The following is a 20,722-nucleotide window of genomic DNA, read 5'->3' as shown; positions in this document are numbered from 1 at the left end:
AGAGGAGGTTCATAATGATTTCAAGGATTAAATAAAAAATAATTGTGTCATTTGGCCGCATGGTGACGCCATAACACCCCACTTTACGTTTTGGCCTGTAACTCTTGAACCGTAGGTCGGAAAATTAAAAATATTTTTTCCCTGGATTCCTTGGGTCATGACGCATCTCCCCATATAGGCCACGCCCATTTGCGCCATGATAGATTTTCCGCCATCTTGAATTTTCTCCAAAACACACTTTTTGCTCCTTTTCCTACATATTTTCTTCAAATGTCACAAAAATCGGTACACATGATCCACACACACACACACACACACACACACACACACACACACACACACACACAGCTCCACTTCACACGGGTGTGATTTTTCTTTATGAATCGTCTATTTCGAGTTCCAAGAGACACAGCAACGTGCTGTTAGCCCCCCACTTGCAGTAATCCATGAGAACACGGCTCTGTTTACTCTTTCCAGAGAGCTTAGGCGAGATATAGCGTATCGCGAGATTTTTCAGTTACTACGCTTTTAGTGTAACCTCAGGTTTGTGCCTTGCATGGTTTCCTCTGCCATTGGTGTGTGTGAATGTAATGCACTTTGTAAAGCACTTTGGATAAATGCGCTATATAAACACACCATTTTAGGTTTGAGCAATACATTAGAAAAAAATCACACCCGTGTGAAGTGGAGCTGTGTGTGTGTGTGTGTGTGTGTGTGTGTGTGTGTGTGTGTGTGTGTGTGTGTGTGTGTGTGTGTGTGTGTGTGTGTGTGTGTGTGTGTGTGTGTGGATCATGTGTACCGATTTTTGTGACATTTGAAGAAAATATGTAGGAGAAGGAGCAAAAAGTGTGTTTTGGAGAAAATTCAAGATGGCGGAAAATCTATCATGGCGCAAATGGGCGTGGCCTATATGGGGAGATGCGTCATGACCCAAGGAATCCAGGGAAAAAATATTTTTAATTTTCCGACCTACGGTTCAAGAGTTACAGGCCAAAACGTAAAGTGGGGTGTTATGGCGCCACCATGCGGCCAAATGACACAATTATTTTTTATTTAATCCTTGAAATCATTATGAACCTCCTCTCCAAGTCTTGAAACTCTAGCCCCTATGGTTTGCGAGAGACAAATAATTGAATGTGAGTTTTTGCAATTCCCATTATAAGTCAATGGGGAAAATTAATTCACTAATAAATTAATATCAATTAAACTATAGAACCTTTCTCTTAGAAAAGTAATAGCCCACGATTCCCGAGTAAGCCGGTCGATTTGACATATGGCGCGAGTGTGTGGTGGCAAAACTGTGGGACTAGTGGCGTGCCGAAGTTTAGGAAGTTCAGGCTACATACACACAGACACACACACAGACAGACACACACACACACACACACACACACACAGACCCACACAGCCACGTATAGGGAGCCTGTGCTTCACACAGCTCCAAAAATACAAACTAAACCAACATGAGTTTTGATGTGCAACACAAGTGCTGAGCTGGATAAAAACCCAGGATGTAGCTGTATACACTATGTGGTCAGCACATACCAGTAAGCTCTGACTCACTTATGAGTATGAACCTTCTGGACTATAATGCATGCAACTGCAAAAAAAAGAAAAAGAAGCAGAAATGAGAAAACAGGCACTGGAGACTCCTGATAATGTGGACCATTTTATCGTTCTCCGAATCCTGCTGCCTAAATAAAATCCAGGAAGAAAGCTGTCTGTATCTGATCACAACTTTTTCTCCGGCGCACTTATCTCTCTTACTTGCATTTGATTATTACCAGAGGTAACTGGATTATGGTGCTCACAACACTGACTAATGTACTGTGTATCCTGTGGGCCTACGATTCAAATTGTGTGCCGGGGCCATGCTGTCATTTTTCATAGATTACATCCTGCAAGGCCTTACAGGCTGAGCTCTTTTCTTCGACTGCTCCTTAGCTTTAAAGAGCTGTTAAACTGATAAGGCGGTAATGAGAAAAAGAGGACTAGGATGAACGTTCTGCATTCACAGCTGCAGTGTTAGAAGTAATTTTTCTGTGAAATCCCTCTGAGGACTTTCAGATGAGCCGAAGAGGTATATTAAAAAGGGGCACGTACCTTTTAGGCGAAGCCCGAACTGGCGAAGTGGGGAAATGTCCGATACCGTAGCGATCTGGCGAACGTCTTCTGGACAGGGCGTTTATCGTGCGCTTGCCCAGGCCTTACGGCCTGGGCATAAATATAACGATTGCATTCACCACGGCTTCGTAACTCGCGCGGCGCTCCGCCGGCCGCACGGCCCTGGCCCGCTCTTCGCGGCCACTCGCGCCTGCGGCGCTCGGGGGCGAAGAGCAGGACCAAGGTCCGCTGGCCTTCGCGCCGCTTGCAGTGTCGTGGACAATCGATTCGCCAGATCGCTACGGTAGGAGACAAATCCCCACTTCGCCAGTTCGGGCTTCGCCAGAACAGGACTTTTAGCTGATAATGGTATAAAGGCGAAGGGCTTTAGCTGCATTTGTGATTATCTAAAGTATTTCTTTTTGCCATACAGTAAGCGGTGTGGGAGAATTGTGATTGTGAAGTGATTATTATACAGCCTTTCAGGCTCCCTTTCCTTTAGTAAGGAGATAAAATGCCAAATCATACAAAATCTCAGCAAAATCCTCAGTATAAATTGATCTATTTGTACATTCACTCAGAGTTCAATTAACACTGAGGATTTTACAGTGCACCGTTGGGGATTTGTTGCATAGCTATAACAATATAAACAACACTGATTTATTTGCAGACTACATTTTACCAACAAAATACCAGTATGTTTAGCTTTAGGTAGGATAGAGTAAAGTCCTGAGAACTGTACACATAGTGGTCCATTACAGGTACATTTGTAGACTTTCAGAGCCACAAATGTTTAAATTAACACATTAGAATTGTATATGTATTGAATACGATAAAACACATTTTGAATTTTCAAAAGTATTCAGGAAGTGTTCTGAACACTAGTGTGTCTGTCTGTTGCCCAGTGACCTTATTCCCCTCTGGTGGCACCAACTGTGTGCTGATGACTTTGTCTGGCTGATATCAGAGAGCAAACTTGAACACTAGACTTAAGCTGGTTGCACACTGCACTACGTTTTCTCGTTGCGTTTTGGAAATCCGAAATCCTCGAAAGCATTTTTCAGGCCAAGAAGAGAGAGAGGAGAGAGAGAGAGAACAAAGTACCCAGTGGCGACACTTGCGAAAATCGAAAAAAATCGACCCTGGTCCGAAAATAAATTCGAAGCAGGCGGCAGTGTGCAAACGTGATTGACATAAAGTGAGGTTGATTTCTTTTATTTACGCGCTCCGAAATTCACCCTGATATTCGGCCCAAAAAACGCAGCAGTGTGCAAAGACCTTTACACCTTGAAGGGGCTTAACGTAGCTTCTTGATTGACCTATCCCCCAGCTTTGGACGCCTGGGGAGAGCCCCAAACCTTCAGTGCATGGAGATGTGATTTTTTGTCATGTCTTATACTTAAATTGCTGCTGTATGTGGTAAAACGTTTATCTTCATCTGAAGGAGTGGAATGAAAAACTGTCCCTACTTGCGGAGGAGAGGGCTGCATCATGCCTCTCCAAGTCCACCCTTCATGCCTCCCCCTTCCATCACATTGGATGGAATACACATCTCTCTACACATGGTGTCCTCTCATTCTCTGACGTGATTTCCTCTTGGTTTGAGGAGGGGCAAGACTATCTCTACCTGAGTGGGCAGTGTAGACGGAATGCCACCTGCCGACATTATACACAGGTACAGCAACAATGAACTTCATTCAAACAATACAGTCATGTTCACATTATACACAGTGGTGATTTGAAATGAAATTCGTTTGATGAAATGTTTAGTCAGCCAGTCTCCAAATACTTCATTCATTTAAAACTCACCATTGGGCTGTGTTTCAATTCTTCTCTCATTGTACAGCTGGTATGGGCCACTTCCAGTCATGTGGGCTGTGCCAAACAATTCTGTCCAAGAGAAGGGGGCCTCTGGGAGCTGTTTGTCTGTGCATATGGCCCTGGGTGAGGACTAAATCGCATAGGGCTGACATTTCTCCACAAAATTGAGTTTGTTGTATTTACTTGAATCTCCCCTTGTTGAAGCATAACATAACAATCATCAAGAAGTCTTTCGCTTTATTGGCAGTGACAAGGCAGATCCAAAAATCAAACCACTATGCCACCTAGCAAGAATGTGTATGAGTTTATTCACAGTAGATTTCAGTTTTGGGGAATTCTATCATGCATCTCTGACAGTAACAATGCAGAGGAATAACAATGATGAATTAGATTTATTATATATATATATCTTTTTTTACCATCAAATATATTTTTTGTGGAACTGTTTTGAGCTTCAAAATGTTACAGCCACTACACAGCAATATTCTGTGTATTGATTCATCTCTGAGTGCCCTATCTCCCGCTATATACAGTAAATGCACAATTTACCATTTATTCTTATAGTAGTAATTGCGACCATAGGTCGCAGCTTAGTATAAGAAACGGCACATCTTGTCTCTGTGCGTGTCACATTTCTTTCGGGTTTAGTAAATGGAGAGTTATGGTCAGGATACAAATCTTATCCAATCAGGAGAGAGAACCCTACAAAATGTATTCTCATTTTATAGTGTTCCATTTTGTCTGCACATTTTTTGTTTCAGCACTTCCAATTTAAGTATCCTGTATGAGTTCTGACCTGGTGGGATAAAAATTATATCCAGACCTGAACTTATGTTTTTATTTTCTGTTTACTAAAGAACCCTGTCTACTAGCTATTTAACATGTATTAAAAAGTAAAGAAAAGAAAAAAGAAATCTATGAATGAACACTCACAATTGAACAGTGTATGTGTGTAATGTTTGTTGCAGGGGTAACTGGGAAGTGAATGGCCAGCTGGTGGTGCCCTACAAGGCAGGGCTGTCCTGCTCTTTTTGCACCTCTTCCATGTCTGGCTGTTTCAGACTGTGGGATCATGTTGGAGGATTGTGTGGTGAGATAAAAAATACTTTATCTTTAATCACCTTTTCTTAATTGTATGACAAAATGTTTTTGCCTTAACACATGGGATGCCAGGAACGTGATAATGATTACCCTCCATGGAGCGCCGAGGACCTGTTATCACGTTCAGGGATGTGTTAACTGGCAGCCGCTGGTGAGCGAAAAAAACTTCATTTCCCATGAAGCCTCGCGAAAGCCGCTGCTGCCTGACTTCCACTTCCTCATTCACAACCATTCTATCTGGCTGTAGTAAAATGGCTTTTTCTCCCTTTGTTTTCCCACATCGCTTGTTTGGTCAAAACGGCGCCATGTTTTATGGACTATATCTGACTCATGGATCGTTGCGGCTATTTTATTTTATTTTTTTCTCTGTGTGAAAGACAAGACGTTGAACGGCCGCGAAAGGGAGACGCCGCTCGCATGTGCGCGTGGCGCATCACTGAAAATCTGGTAAAAACAATAGGAAAGATACATGGCAGTTAATCTACATTAGTTAAGGCAAAACTATGGCAGCCCAAGTGTTTTAATATGACCAAAATAGAGACACCCAGTTGAAAATTCTTCAAAGAACAGTGACCTTGGTGTTGTCGTTCTTGTATAAATTAATCCATCGAGAATCTCTCTGGATCAAAGAAGAAATGAATCAATTAACGATGCTTCCCTCCCTGGCTTGCAGCTGTGCACCTCCTCAAGAATGTTCCTTAAAATGTGAAGTGAAAATCATCGTCAGTGATACGTGAAATGGTTTTTAATTTTAGTACACTGTAGACCATGAACTGCTTTACATTTCAGTAATCCCTGTAGGTGCATAAAGATAAGATTAGATGTCTAATTGTCAATGTATTCTAAATACAACCAGTAAGACGCCTAAGGGCGAAAAGCGAGGTCGAGCCATCTGTCTTGGCCAACTGTCTTGGCCATATATGGATTCTGTTAGTGTGGTTTTCCTAACAGGGCATCAACTGGGATACAATCATGCCCATATATGGAGATCCCTATGCCCATATATGGAGATCTCTTTTCTGAGTATCTGACATCACTATGATGTCACCTGTGATGTCACAGTGATGTGTCAGGGGAACCACAGTGTCAGGTGTTACTGTCCGGACGGACGGATACGGTCAAGCTGTGACCTACAGTCGCAACCTAAGGTCGCAATAACATTCTGTTTACACTGGTTAGAGAAGTATTGTAACATGTTTATTCTACAGTGTGAATAAATGAAGATAGTGTACTAGAAATTGGAAATGTTGTGAAGTGGAATTTATACGTTATATGTTTTTAATTCATGCAATCCCAATAAAATGCATGTGTGTGTGTGTGTGTGTGTGTGTGTGTGTGTGTGTGTGTGTGTGTGTGTGTGTGTGTGTGTGTGTGTGTGTGTGTGTGTGTGTGTCTGTGTGCACGTGCGCTCGTGTGTGTGTTAATGTGTGTTTGCTTCAGAGACTCCAAGGAACCCATGCCGTATGAGCTGTGGCCAGCATGGTCGTCTGAACATCTCATCCTGCAAGTGCCACTGTGAGCCAGGCTTTACTGGACGCTTCTGCCAGGGTACACAGTGATTCTCAACCCTTTTCATTTCAAGGACGCCCAGGTTGTTATGATTCTTATCTCTGGCGCCTCGTGTTTCCCAACGCCTCTCAGCCGGTGTATACTACCCCGGTAACCACAAGCCTCGCGTGGCTTATTGCTTTAGTAAGGGTCCACTTGGACCCCCTACACTACAGTATATACTGTACTGTAGGGCACAGAGTCACGAACATACATACATACATACTGTACATACATACTGGGTTCATTGTTTGGATTTGCATACCTGTAAAAGTGGCATAGCATCGTTCTCCATACTTACTGTGTCTTTTCCAGTGCGCTGCAGTGGGCAATGTGTACATGGTCACTACAAGGAAGAAGAGTGCTCCTGCCAGTGTGATGTCGGCTACGGAGGGGCAGAATGTGCAGGTGAGTGTCTGTTAGTTAGTTAGTTAGTTAGTTAGTTAGTTAGTTTATTTTTTGGTCATTTGTATGGTACAACGTATTTTCCTTCATTTCTTTCGATCATTTCATTCACATAAACAGACCAAAAAAAAGGCATAAGCTGAAGCTTAAAGCTTATTGTGCTTACCCTTTGTGCCATTGAATTGAGATACACAATTGAGGTAAATATAATGACAGTAAACAAACAAAACAAGGAAACATAAGGACAACAAAAAAACAAAACAAACAAAACAAAAGACAACAAATAACAAAACAAAACAAAAGACAAAAGACAACAACAAAACTATAACACAAAATCTAACCAGAAGAAAAACTACAAGGGGATTTGACATCAGGTCAATTAACAAAAGAAATAAACAAAAGGAAGAACAAGAAGACTATGGTCTAACCTTTACATTGATATATATATATATATACATATATATATATATACAAATATATTTTTATATACGTATATATATTTTGATGTATACTAACTAAGTCATTTTTGTCATAGTAGCTTATTTAATAACATGTATTATATATTAACATTTCCATGTCCCGTGAACCCTCATATACATGCATGCACGCATGTTCGTAAGCATACGTACATACATTGCATGTACAGACTTGGTCACTGTGTCATTATAACAATTTCTTATATCCATCAATAACCTTTGCTTTATAGGCTCTTTTGAATATTTGTATGGAGTTACTCAGTTTGAGGTCTTTGTCTAATTTGTTCCATAGGTTTACCCCACTGTCCGATATACATCTATCCATTGTTTTTATCCTTGCTTTTTGTCTGTCTGTGTGTGTGTGTGTGTGTGTGTGTGTGTGTGTGTGTGTGTGTGTGTGTGTGTGTGGGGGGGGGGGGGGGGGGGGCTACTTCATTCTGTAGCTCATCAATTAGTACACTTTCAATTTACAAATGACACAACCAGAACCTTTGAATGTATTGTTTGACCTGTATAAAGATGTATGTTGTCAAGTTGCAATGAAATTAGTTAAGTTTGACTAAAATGTCCAGGGTCAGTTAAAATATGCATCTACAGTAGATATTGTATACTTTCTGGGTCGACTAACATTCCTTAAGGTGGTTTTGGGTCTATTTTCTCATCAATGACTGACTCTTTAGCCAAAGTTTAGCGCTGTAATCGTTTGTTAATGTCTCAATGGACTTTGCAGCATTACTTTGCCAAATGTGTCTAACCTTTACTGCCAGTCTTAGCAACAAAAGAGAAAAAGATTCATGTCTTCTCTCTCGGTGTGAGCCAAGACGGATGGTCACCATCATTATTTCTGCTGTCAGCTGCTCAGAGCCTCACCGTGTGTTGCTATTGGTGTCCCTACAGAGAAGCAGCAGTTCCCCTTCCACAGCTGTGATGTCAGAATAGATGGAGAGTGCTTCATGGTGTCTCCAGAAGCTGATACATACTATGGAGCCAAGAATCACTGCCAGGTATAAGACAGAGGTGCGCAATATCTTTTGTGGGACTGGGACGCCATGCATTGCTACTACCACCTAGATCAGTGGTTCTCAACCTGTAGGTCGGCATGCACAGGGGGGTCTTTGGGGGGGGTCCCCAGATGACAATTTAAGGACATTTAAGACCTCTTTAATACCTAAAAAAAAAAGATCATTACTGAATTCAAAGTAATCAACAAACTATAACATAGTCCAAATTGTCAAATAACTCAACTCAACTACAATAGAGGGTATGCGCGTGACATCATCATCGTACCTGGAAGTTATGCGGGATCGCCTGCTGAGTGGCAAAAAACTACTTTCTTGCCTTGACAGCCCATACATCCAAAAAGAAAAGTCCTATCTGATTGCATTAAACAACGTTAAACAACTCACTTTGCCACTTGATTTGCCATTCACCTTACGCATGCGCATACCTTCTATATCAAGTGCTTATCAGGGTGGGTCCCCAGTTCAAATTATTAATCTTTTGGGGGGTCGCGGTCTGAAAAGGTTGAGAACCACTGACTAAATTAGTGTGTTTAGAAAGAGTACACTGCTTTTTTCAACAACAAAAAAATCCCTCCCTTTTTTTTAACCCCCAGGAACGAGGTGGTATTCTTGCACAGATTCACAACCAGAAGGTGCAAGACATTTTGGCTTTCTATCTTTGCCAGCTGGAGGGCAGCAATGAGGTCACCAACTCAGACTTTGAGACACGCAACTTCTGGATTGGTACAATTGATTATATCTTGTCACCATTGTTCTCCAAATATAATAAGCCATTTGGAATTGTATTAGTGTGGTTGCTATTAGGCAACACACTATTGTGATAGGTCAAAGAACTTAAAGCTAAAGTGAACCTGTTTTTTTTAGCCTTTTGACTGAAATTATCTGGGCTGTAAGGCCATATATCTTGGACAATATAATGTCCAATCAGACAGCATTGGTCATGCTTGATGCTTCACTTGACATTACAATATATAATGTAAATGGTCAGCGTCAGTGCAACTACACTTGCAATTTCCCTGAATTGCACCTATCTAGTTTTATAATACTATCCAGAAAAGTATTCCCTCCCATAACAGAAATAACAAACCAATCAATGTGGTCATACGAAAAGTTTGTATTTCTGCCCCCCTCAGGTCTTACATACAAACCTCTGAAAGACTCATTTCGATGGGATACCGGAGAGATTGCTGGATTCAGTAGCTTTGCCTTTGGACAACCTGACAACCAGGGGTGAGAGACAAATTCACAAACTGACAGACTGCACTACATGCTGCAGCGCCATGTATCCATTCTCATAAAAAATGTATGTGGCAGACATCTTTTCTTTTTCTAGAGCAGGAATAGTGAAGAGAAAGTAAAGTAGGTATTAGGAAGTACGCATTCCTGTGAAGCTTAATTATCTATCGGCATCTGCTGCAGCACAGCACATTGTGTAGAACAGGGGTTTTCAAAGTGGGTGACGGGGCACCCTGGGGTGCCGCGGCGGCAGTCCAGGGGTGCCGCGAGATCAATTGATAATATTTGGAATTTATTTAGTATCTTTTTAAACTTGAAGTACAAAGTTATTTTCAGTCAGTTCTAAACAAAATGGCTATTATCTCAACGTTTTCCTCACAACATAATCACTAAGATATCGTCACTGTCGGGCAGAAACCTCGTATTATCGTACCAAATTTCAAATGTGTACGTCTTTTGGTAAAGCAAAGCCCTGCTTCATCATACAATACTGTCGCACAAAACTAGTGAAAACAGCCGATCTACAAGCACACAACGCCTCGCGATGCGAGGCGTTGTGTGCTTGTAGATCTACTGTTTTCACTAGTTTAGTACATTTTATAGATAATAAATACAAAACGAACGGTTTTGGACATACAAGGTTGCCACCCGACGACGACGATATGCTATAAATATAAGGTGCTGGGAGTGAAAATTATAATGTAGGGGTGCCTCGGATTAAAACAATATTTATGGGGTGCCCTGAGACAAAAAAGGTTTGGGAACCCCTGATGTAGAAGAATAATCCTTGCAAGAGACTGCAGTTGAGGTGGCAGTGTCTCAGGAGGAATCAGAATATCCCTGGTCCAACCTCCTCGACTCCTCCAAACTTAAGACCAACCTGAGAGAGAGAAAAATAGTGAGGCAGAGAGTGGGTGTGGGGACGTGCTGGGCTCCTGATTCAGCCCGGGAAAAAGAGTTGTAGAGGCCCTCATTGCGCGCTATAGAGAGAGATCCCTCTCTATAGCACTGCTGCTACTCACAGATTTGCCATTTCAGATCATGGCAAGTGACAAGCCAGTGGGCCAATTACATGAGTTATATTTCGTCATTATCAGGTGGAAACCTTGTATATAACCATTTTAAAAATTATTTAAACTAGTGAAAACACTACTTTTGTGCGACAGCCTTGTATGATGAAGCAGGGCTTTGCTTTGCGAAAAAATTTACACATTTGAAACTTTGAGATACGAGGTTTCTGCCCGACAGTGACGATTTACTTTGTTGGCTGCCCAGCCCCAAAATGGAACATTTTCTTTTTATTTTTTTCCCTAAATTGTCCCGCTTTTCCCAATGGCCAGCACGTCCCTGAGGGAGAGAGAGAGAGAGAGAGAGAGGGAAAGAGAGCCTTGCTTACTTCACAAATGCACTTATTTTATGGTTATGGTTTTATGGTCATTTCTGGTGAATGAATATCATAAGTAAAATGAGACCATTATTTTGTATTTATATGGATTTATATGGTGGATACAGCTTCTGTAGCAGGTTTTCTTTCTATACAATATTTGACATATATGCCCCAGTTTCTCAATGATTAATTTTACACCTACACCTAATAGTTTAAACTTTGTTTTCAATATTCTGCACGTTCCATAGATTTAAATTGAAGTCTGTTTCAGTCGATCGTGTGTCCGACCCCTTTTCCCTTTTTAGTTTGCGCAGAAATTGCACAATAGACAGCGCCTTTTCTTTATAACATACACTTAACTATACTCTTTCTGGAATGAACAAGATCGTACATGTATCATAGTTTGATAATCTCCTGAAGTGCAGCTTGGAGGTTGAGCTGCAATCATTAATTACACCACTAGATGTCTCTCTCTCTCTCTCTCTCTCTCTCTCTCTCTCTCTCTCTCTCCTCTCTCTCTCTCTCTCTCTCTCTGTCCGTCTCTCACTCTCTCAAACACACACACACACACACACACACACACACACACACACACACACACACACACACACACACACACACACACACACACACACACACACACACACACACACACACACACACACTTTCTCACACTCCTCTCTTTCGGTCTAGATTTGGGAACTGTGTAGAACTGCAGGCATCAAGTGCCTTCAACTGGAACGACCAGCGTTGTAAAACACGGAACCGATACATCTGCCAATATGGTAAGGTTCCTCTGGGAATTACTCAATGAAACTGTTGAGGAGGCAAAGGAAGGACCCTATATGTTTTGGAGAGTTTTATGGCCAATTAAAGTGCAAAATGAAGTGACTACAATCAGTGAAGCCAGCGATGTTTAACGCATATAGTCCATCTCTGTGAAAATAGATGAGGATTAATTGGCAAACAGTACAGATTTCACAGGAGGTGCAAATTTTACATAATTTTACATAGCCTGGGGTGCACATTGGAAAGGGGAAATACTTCCCAATCCCTGTGTGCCTCAGGGTGTACACACATGGTTTTATTGTATCTTTACTAATAAGTTGTTGTTTGCTATAAGAATGCATTGGTTGGGGGTATATGTATTATGTTGCTTTCTTTTATGGCTAACACCATGAGCAATTGGGGTGTTTACAGGCCCCAGTGAGTTGGTTGAAGACAAGGTTGTGACAGTTACAAATACCGGTAAATGAGCATTCCTATCATCATTGCTCCTTCAAATGAGAAATCCATCAGTCTCTACAATAATTTGAGCTCTTGTACTACACAGAGAATGAACACAATTTTCTGTATTGATTAAGTTGTAAGTTGCAAATTGCATCTCACAGCCATGTATGGATTACATTCTGTGCATTGCCAATCCAACTTTACCTATAGGCTACATCAATTTCAATTTGTCTTTCCTTTACCGTCACCCATCAATTCATCATTAAAGGGATATTTCAATTTCAAAAACAAATTGGGTCATTCTATCGTCTACTCAGGCTGTTGGGAGCACCCCAGACAGAGTGAGTAGACGAAAGAGACAATTAAAAAAAAAGATAATGCCATGTTTACTTCCCTTGGACAACATCAACCGGTTCTAAATGTTACACAGTAGCATACTCAGTGTTCATTTATCGATTTTATAAATTCAACCAAATGGACGTTTACATTATTTTGTGCACTCTCAGAGTTAAATTATGACTGAGGATTTTACCGCGTAAGCCTGTGAATTACACACCTCTCTCCATTTTTGGGGCTGATGTCCGATTAATGGTGGTGCTCCTTCTTGTTTGAAGTCCGGTAAAACACTCACCTACCACCACAGAGGTCTGCTCCAACCAATAGAGGGTTAGGGTATGCATAAAGTTATTGGCAAATCGAGTGGCAATGTGAGTGGCAAAGTGAGTTTAGCTTCGTTTAACATCGTTTAATGCAATAAGATTGGACTTTTCCGTTTGGATGTATGGGCTGTCAAGGCCAGAAAGTAGTTTTTTGCCACTCAGTAGGCGTTCCCGCATAACTTCCGTGTATGGTGATGATGTAACGTGCATACCCTACAATACAATTGGCAAAGTTTGCGGGTGGGAAGTCGGCAGGATACTGTATCCTTGTCACTGCACTAAAGCGACTTCTACTGGTTGGTCAGGATGCTATTTCAGTGGGGAACTACAAACCTCTGCATCATCTGTATGTGTTACAAACTCCAAGCTTTCAGATGAAAAGAAGCTGCTGCATGGCGACTCTGTAGCATTCAGGGATTGGACCCTCTTTAGTCCTGAGGTGAAGGTCCATTATGTCACAGAGGTCCCATTTCACAGGTTCTGCTTGTGCCTACGCACCCTTCGTAGAACACGGCCTACCCACCCTTCCCGAGGCATTGCACTTTGAAGGGTGCACCCTGTGACTTGATACGCAGGATGTGTGTATATGGGGAGGCATGTGGTTAACTACACCATCTCCAGACCAATATTAGGGTTGGCATTGCAATGACAGGGACCTCAGTAATCATGGGGAATTGGCATCGACTGAATTGTGGTTCATTGTTGGCTGTAGGCCTTAAAGTCCATGTCGTTCTGTTCTCACTTTCCCTGTTCAGGAATACCGTATCACCGGTTTTTGCCAGTTTTAATCCACTTTCTTGAATTGACAAATCTATTGGTCACTGTGGCATCTTTTAGAGACCTACTAAATTACATAGCACCCCTCAGTATGCTCCTCGGGGATGTTTCAGGTCTGCCTTTCAAACCTTTTTTAAATGTATTCGGTTGTTAGAGTGGCTCGAGCGAGCTCCCTTTCACAAATTGGCTGTTGTTCCAGGCTGTTCAGACTTATTGCTTATTGCTATAGTGTTACTTCCGGCACATGCTGTATTGAAGCTTTCTTTGGTGTGTCCAAACAATGAGTGCATTTCAGTTTCTAACATCAAAAATTGACGTAGGACTGTTAAATGCTGCTGGGAGTACACAAAGCGGTGAATCCCACAGGAGATCTTAATACAGTGTTTATGTATGTGCATTTATAAAGGAGAGAGAGACACAGCCAGGGGTGTCACAAAGGGGGGGGGGGGGGGGGGGGGGTTAGTGGGACTGAGTGGAGGGGCCTGGAATTATTTTATATACTGTAGCTATTGAAGAATAGCAGATCTACAAGCTCACAGCAGTGCCGCGCTGCGAGCTTGTAGATCTGCTATTTTTCGTGAAAATGTGTGCTAATATTTGAATATATGTACTTTTGAAGCGAACATTTGTAACTCAAATTTTGCTTCTGGGGGGTCCCTGGAACTAAATATTTTGAGATGGGGGTCCGTGGCCAAATATATATAATTTTGGGGGTCCTTCACATGAAAAAGTAGAGCACCACTAACATAGAAACATAGGTTTTAAAAAAAAACCTTAGAAGGATTTGAAATATTCAGACTCCGCACAAATGTTCACGATTTTTCAAAAATAGCAGATCTACAAGCTCACAGCGAGCTTGTAGATCTGCTATTCTTCAATAGTTAAAGCACAACATGTGAATGTATCCTTGTACCCAGGGCCCAGAATTTGTTGTGACACCCCTGGACACAGCCCATTTATTTAAATGAGGCACTCAGTCTGAATCAATGGCACTTTGTGCTTATGGTGAGGAGCCTTTTAGTGATCGATACGTCAGCTCTGTAGTGGTTTGCAGGGTTTAAACACACACAATCAATCACACATACCAATTACATTGTTCAGTGTGATTGAGTTTGTGGCAGCTTTTGTTTGATTTTGTTTCGGAGTGTCTTTGCAGGTGTCGGCTCTGTCATATTGTATTGACCATCCAGAGCTGTTTGAATGGGTTCAGTTTTAATACTAATGACATCTACTATAATCTACTATGCAACTAGGCTTTTGAAGCGCATACTCTCTCTCTCTTCTACACGTCAGCATTCAGTAAATGGCAACTTTTCTATTCTTTCCAGAGAGAGAAGAGCTCTTTTGTTGCCCCGGGATCATTAAGAACATAGTCAAGACAGGGCCAAGGCATTCCATTATTTTGTCCAGGCAGGATTGATTGATTGATTGAAGAATTTATTAGAAGTTTGCAATAGAAAAAAGTACAGTTTCATGACAGTACAAATCACTGGTACAAGGTCAACTAAAAGGAGATCCTAGAAAGCCGAGGCTTATTTCCACAGGAACCACACTTTAAGTATCTCATATAACATTGAAAGACAGACGGATAGAACATAGTACTTTATCTAGGATAATATCAGTTTCAAAAGCATAACATCAAATACAAAGGCAGAGAAAAGAATAATAAAAGGGGGGGGGGGGGGCATGGGGGCTTAGTCTATTTACAAGTCACGGGTAGCAGCTGTCTGAAGGTGACTTTTCATACCAATTTTGAAGGAGGCTAGGGATTTGCTCTCCTTTAGGGCTTGAGGAAGGGCGTTCCACATGTTGATGGTGTAGCAGCTGGAGAACGAGTTAGAGCCTTGTTTAGTGTTAAATCTACGTTGATGATGATTAGTGGAGCTGCCTCTGGTGTTGTGGTCGTGAACATCCTTGACCTTTAAGAAGTAGTTTGTCAGGTACATGGGAATCTTGGAGGTGTATTGTATCTTGTACACCAGGCCCATTGCAAGATGCTGTACTCTGTCAGCTACTTTGAGCCATCCCACGCTTTCGTGGTGATGATCGGTAAGGTGGGTCAGAGGAGGGAGACCAAGCACAACACTAATTAGTTTGTTTTGGGCTGTTTGAAGCTTTAACTTTAAGGCGGCTGGGGCGTCGCGATACCAGACAAGGACTCCGTAATCAATGAGGGGCCCAATAAGAGCACCTCCTAGTGTCTTTCGGGATTTAGTATTGATCAGCGGGGCAACCCTTTGCAAGAAGCGAATTCGTTGGTTGACTTTATTGATTACCTTGGTGGTCATTTTTTCACTGGATAGGTTAGCCTCCAGGATGCAACCCAGGTAGCAGATGTATAACCTGCAAGGAGGTTATTGGACAAAGACAACCCGGCTATATAAGCTGGACATGCGGTCCACATCAATCATTCTTTACACAAAGCCCTTCAAATAAAAGCAAAGTTTCATTGAGCAACAAAGGGTGAGATGGAAGGACTGATTAATGGCACTCACAGGAGTCATTTCAAGCCTGCATCACTGGGTTTGGTTAATTGGCAATAAAATGATAAGTGGAAATCATCCAGCCTGAAGGAGGCACACACCTATGCACATCTAGAATGTGTGTGTGTGTGTGTGTGTGTGTGTGTGTGTGTGTGTGTGTGTGTGTGTGTGTGTGTGTGTGTGTGTGTGTGTGTGTGTGTGTGTGTGTGTGTGTGTGTGTGCGTGCGTGCGTGTCCGAGTGCGTGCGTGTGCATGCGTGTACGTGCATGTACTGTACTGTATGTATGTATATGTGTGTGTATGTGTTTTATTTATTTATATATTTATTTATATACTAACTTAACAACTTACCGGTATGTGGTTTAGTTTACCCTACATAATGTGTCCATATCCAAATTATGCAGAATTGATATTCCATCATATGACACACATGAGCTTCTAGATCTGCTATTTTTGATGCAGGACACCATCAGTGGTGAGACTTACTTTCAGGTATGGTCGAAACAAAACTCTCACCTAATATCATCATGATATTTTAGCGGCACAGTAAGTTGCTGCTTAGTTGCTGCTAAGTTACAGAGTGGAGTCAACACAAGGCAAATGTTTTTTTGATTCCTGATTGATAGTCCAATCAGAGATCCAGCTACTTCGCAACATTTGAAATGCATAAATCAAATGTCTGAATTAACTGGTTAAGTGAGCAGACAGGTTGGGTTTAAATTGAAGCAAAATGACATAGGATTATTGCTCACCCTTCTAGCAACTATTCATCTGAATTTCTCAAGCAGATCTTTGTCATAATTAATAACTATGATGATTACCTATGTCAAGTCATATCCAAATAGAGCTTAATGATGACAAGGGATGTATGATATGAATCCCAATGTTTATTCACTCTTCATATCTAGTCCAAATGTGATTAAGATATTGACTTGTGTGTGTGTGTGTGTGTGTGTGTGTGTGTGTGTGTGTGTGTGTGTGTGTGTGTGTGTGTGTGTGTGTGTGTGTGTGTGTGTGTGTGTGTGTGTGTGTGTGTGTGTGTGTGTGCGCGTGCGCGCGCGCGCGTGCGTGCGTGCGTGCGCACGTGTCCGAGTGCGTGCGTGTGCATGCGTGTACGTGCATGTACTGTACTGTATGTATGTATATGTGTGTGTATGTGTTTTATTTATTTATCTATTTATTTATATACTAACTTAACAACTTACCGGTATGTGGTTTAGTTTACCCTACATAATGTGTCCATATCCAAATTATGCAGAATTGATATTCCATCATATGACACACATGAGCTTCTAGATCTGCTATTTTTGATGCAGGACACCATCAGTGGTGAGACTTACTTTCAGGTATGGTCGAAACAAAACTCTCACCTAATATCATCATGATATTTTAGTGGCACAGTAAGTTGCTGCTTAGTTGCTGCTAAGTTACAGAGTGGAGTCAACACAAGGCAAATGTTTTTTTTACTCATTCATAATAATAAACATTGTATCAATCCTTATCGTAAGTTATCTGACTGAACTGATTGATAGTCCAATCAGAGATCCAGCTACTTCGCAACATTTGAAATGCATAAATCAAATGTCTGAATTAACTGGTTAAGTGAGCAGACAGGTTGGGTTTAAATTGAAGCAAAATGACATAGAATTATTGCTCACCCTTCTAGCAACTATTCATCTGAATTTCTCAAGCAGATCTTTGTCATAATTAATAACTATGATGATTACCTATGTCAAGTCATATCCAAATAGAGCTTAATGATGACAAGGGATGTATGATATGAATCCCAATGTTTACTCACTCTTCATATCTAGTCCAAATGTGATTAAGATATTGACTTTTGTGTGTGTGTGTGTGTGTGTGTGTGTGTGTGTGTGTGTGTGTGTGTGTGTGTGTGTGTGTGTGTGTGTGTGTGTGTGCGCGTGTGTGTGTGCGTGTGTGCGTGTGTGTGTGCGTGCGTGCGTGCGTGCGTGCGTGCGTGCGTGCGTGCGTGCGTGCGTGCGTGACGTGTGTGTGTGCATGGACAGCTCCAGAGCATATAGCCCAGTGGGAACTGGGTCGGTGATGGACATGGATCAGAAGATAGGACTACAGCACTGGATGGATTTTGTGATAGGGTGAAGCTTTATTATGTCAAATCAATGTACCATATTTAAGTGTTAATAGGTCTTTCTTTGCATTTAGTCATACTGTGCAACATTCATTTTTGGTGCCTTTTTGGCGACAGCTCTGGTCCATGTATGTCGCTAGAACTGTGATATCCAGAATTCAATTTGAAGCAAAATCATGGACGTACCACTCCAAAACAAAAGCTGCAGGGTCCTATCGCTGAGTATATTATGGAAAGCAGTATGTATTCATTTTAAAATGTTTAAATAAATGCATTTAATTAAAAAGGTTACACCGTATGACTTGAACATGTAAATGGTCAAAAAGAGAAAAATATGGATTTCATACAACAAACGCTAATTGCATCTCAATCTCTTGTTTTCTCTTTTTTGCCAAGAAAGAAGCTAAATATGTTCTTCTTTAAGGTATTTTGAGTGCCCACAATATATCTAAAGTATGATTTTGTTTAGTTTTTACTTCTCTGATTTATTTCTTGCCAACTGAGTGATAATGTACAAAAGGCAAGCTATCCCAGATTCCCAACCTGTCTTAATAACAGCAGGTGAGTGTCTCCTGCAAAATAGCTTTGATATACTTTTTGGGGATATCCTTGGACATGAAGAAAGGCTTTATATTCATCAGACTTTATTAAAAATCTTGAATACTAAACCGCACCTTTCTTGTATTGGTGATTTACATAGTTAACATACTACAATTATGGGAATCTCTTAAACGGCTATGAAAGTAAATTAGAATTAGAAAAGAATGTCCTCTTACACTGCTGCTGATATTGAGTGAGTGAGGGAGTATATTGTGGAATATGGGTCAGGTCAATGTTTACCTGCTGTGCATTTAAGGAGCAACTTTGAGGCGCCTCCAGGTGACAAAACAGTACGCATGAAGTGATTTCTGTGGACAGAGGAAGAGCGGGTTGAGGCGTCTGGCAGATCTTGGGAAAGAAGAACAGACAGACGGACAAAGGAGGCACAGACTGTGAAATAAAGATTACCCAGACCTCCAGTGTTGCAGTGGAATGATGCAACTCAACACAACAAATAGAGAGGTGCGCTCAGTAGAGGGCCAAACTCCACTAGCATGCCCTACCTCCCTCCATTTTTCTGTCACTGGCATACAGTATAATGGAAAAAAATGTATAAAGTATAATGTTTTGGGGCTGTGCTCCTATAAGACTTTCTGACAAACTGCATTTACAAACATGCATTTCAGTGCTGATTTAGACCAGTAACATTGTCAAGTGCAACAGAGTCAAATGCAAAACAATTTAGCACAACACATAACCTAAGAGTTCAGCACCATGGACAGCGATCATGTTATTTTAGAACCCACTTCAACCGATTATGTTGGAAATGTATTACATGTGATGAGCCCAGCCTGACATGCCAGGGACCCATGCAGTCCTAACCTCGCCTACCAGGCTTTCTGAGAAAAAGCCTGGTGTTCGTTCACAACAGGCCGTTTGGTTTCCGCCTAGAGCGCGGAAACCACTAGAAGAAGCGGTGTCACTTTGATTTGGTTCCCTCCGTTTGTTTCCCCAATACCTATTAAAATGCTCGAGTGGCCTAGTGTAGTCTTGCCAGTCGCTAAAAGTTGGACTAAAATATGCATATACCAAACGTTTTTTTTTCAAAAGCAAAACTACTCTGCATCAAGGAGTTTATTAGGTAGGCCCTAAAAGTGTGTCCTTGAGCGCAGGGGAATATTTTGGGTTAAAACTGAATCCGGTTTGATCTTTCTGGCAAATTGTAGTCCTTTGAGTATACAACGTGACGTTTTGTGGTTTCCGCTCCAGACCGGTTACAAACCCGAAAAGTGAAGTGATCCCAGACTAATGCAGTCCTAACATGAAATGAAGGCTGAGGGGCAGCCACTCCCTCAGGCCCCCCTCCATTTATTATGATGTAACCTGTATAGACAGGCTATATGGAGACTAATCTCTGAAGACAGATCCTCCAATTTATTTTTTTGAATGGATACCCAGATTGTGAACACATTGTATTATGGCATGTTGTCAGTACTAGAACAAACATGTGCAACTCTCCCAGCTCAAATGTTTGTATAGGTCCCTCACTCAATTCTGAACAGATTTCTTACATCCAGAGAGCCTCCCATCTACAAGTGGCCCCTGACTGGTGCATGGATTCCAAGCCATCATGTTGTATATGCTCCTCTTATATTCATACAGTAAGTCACCTTGCAACCGTGGGGCTGGCATAAAAAGCGATAGCCCTGGTTAATTAACAAAAATTACAGTTCTTGAAGAAGTGAAAAATATTTGGAAATTGAGGTTGTTGCCTGCTGTCCGTGTGCACAAGAAGTATGATACTGATTGGCCAAGTAGTTAGAA

The 20,722-nt window shown here is 41.5% G+C and overlaps 1 protein-coding gene across 1 annotated transcript in view; it reads left to right on the top strand.

Moving 5' to 3' along the window:
* The window catches only part of LOC308288569 (C-type lectin domain family 18 member A-like), a gene marked incomplete at both ends in the record, with an annotated part of 20,792 nt that extends 2,479 nt beyond the window's left edge, over positions 1-18,313 (top strand). The window contains 10 exons of the mRNA XM_080730040.1: positions 3,548-3,778; positions 3,950-4,047; positions 4,893-5,014; positions 6,466-6,573; positions 6,889-6,981; positions 8,352-8,458; positions 9,070-9,199; positions 9,610-9,706; positions 11,793-11,884; positions 18,276-18,313. Of these exons, the coding sequence (XP_080586166.1) occupies positions 3,548-3,778; positions 3,950-4,047; positions 4,893-5,014; positions 6,466-6,573; positions 6,889-6,981; positions 8,352-8,458; positions 9,070-9,199; positions 9,610-9,706; positions 11,793-11,884; positions 18,276-18,313 (1,116 nt within the window). The remainder of the gene's footprint in view (positions 1-3,547; positions 3,779-3,949; positions 4,048-4,892; positions 5,015-6,465; positions 6,574-6,888; positions 6,982-8,351; positions 8,459-9,069; positions 9,200-9,609; positions 9,707-11,792; positions 11,885-18,275) is intronic.
* Positions 18,314-20,722: the final 2,409 nt, after the last annotated feature.

This window comes from Nannobrachium achirus (assembly GCF_963921795.1).
Source record: "Nannobrachium achirus genome assembly, chromosome: 7".
In the NCBI taxonomy this organism is placed as follows: Eukaryota; Metazoa; Chordata; class Actinopteri; order Myctophiformes; family Myctophidae; genus Nannobrachium; species Nannobrachium achirus.
The sequence above is the reverse complement of the archived record's forward strand: the minus strand, read 5'-3'. Positions and strand labels throughout refer to the sequence as shown.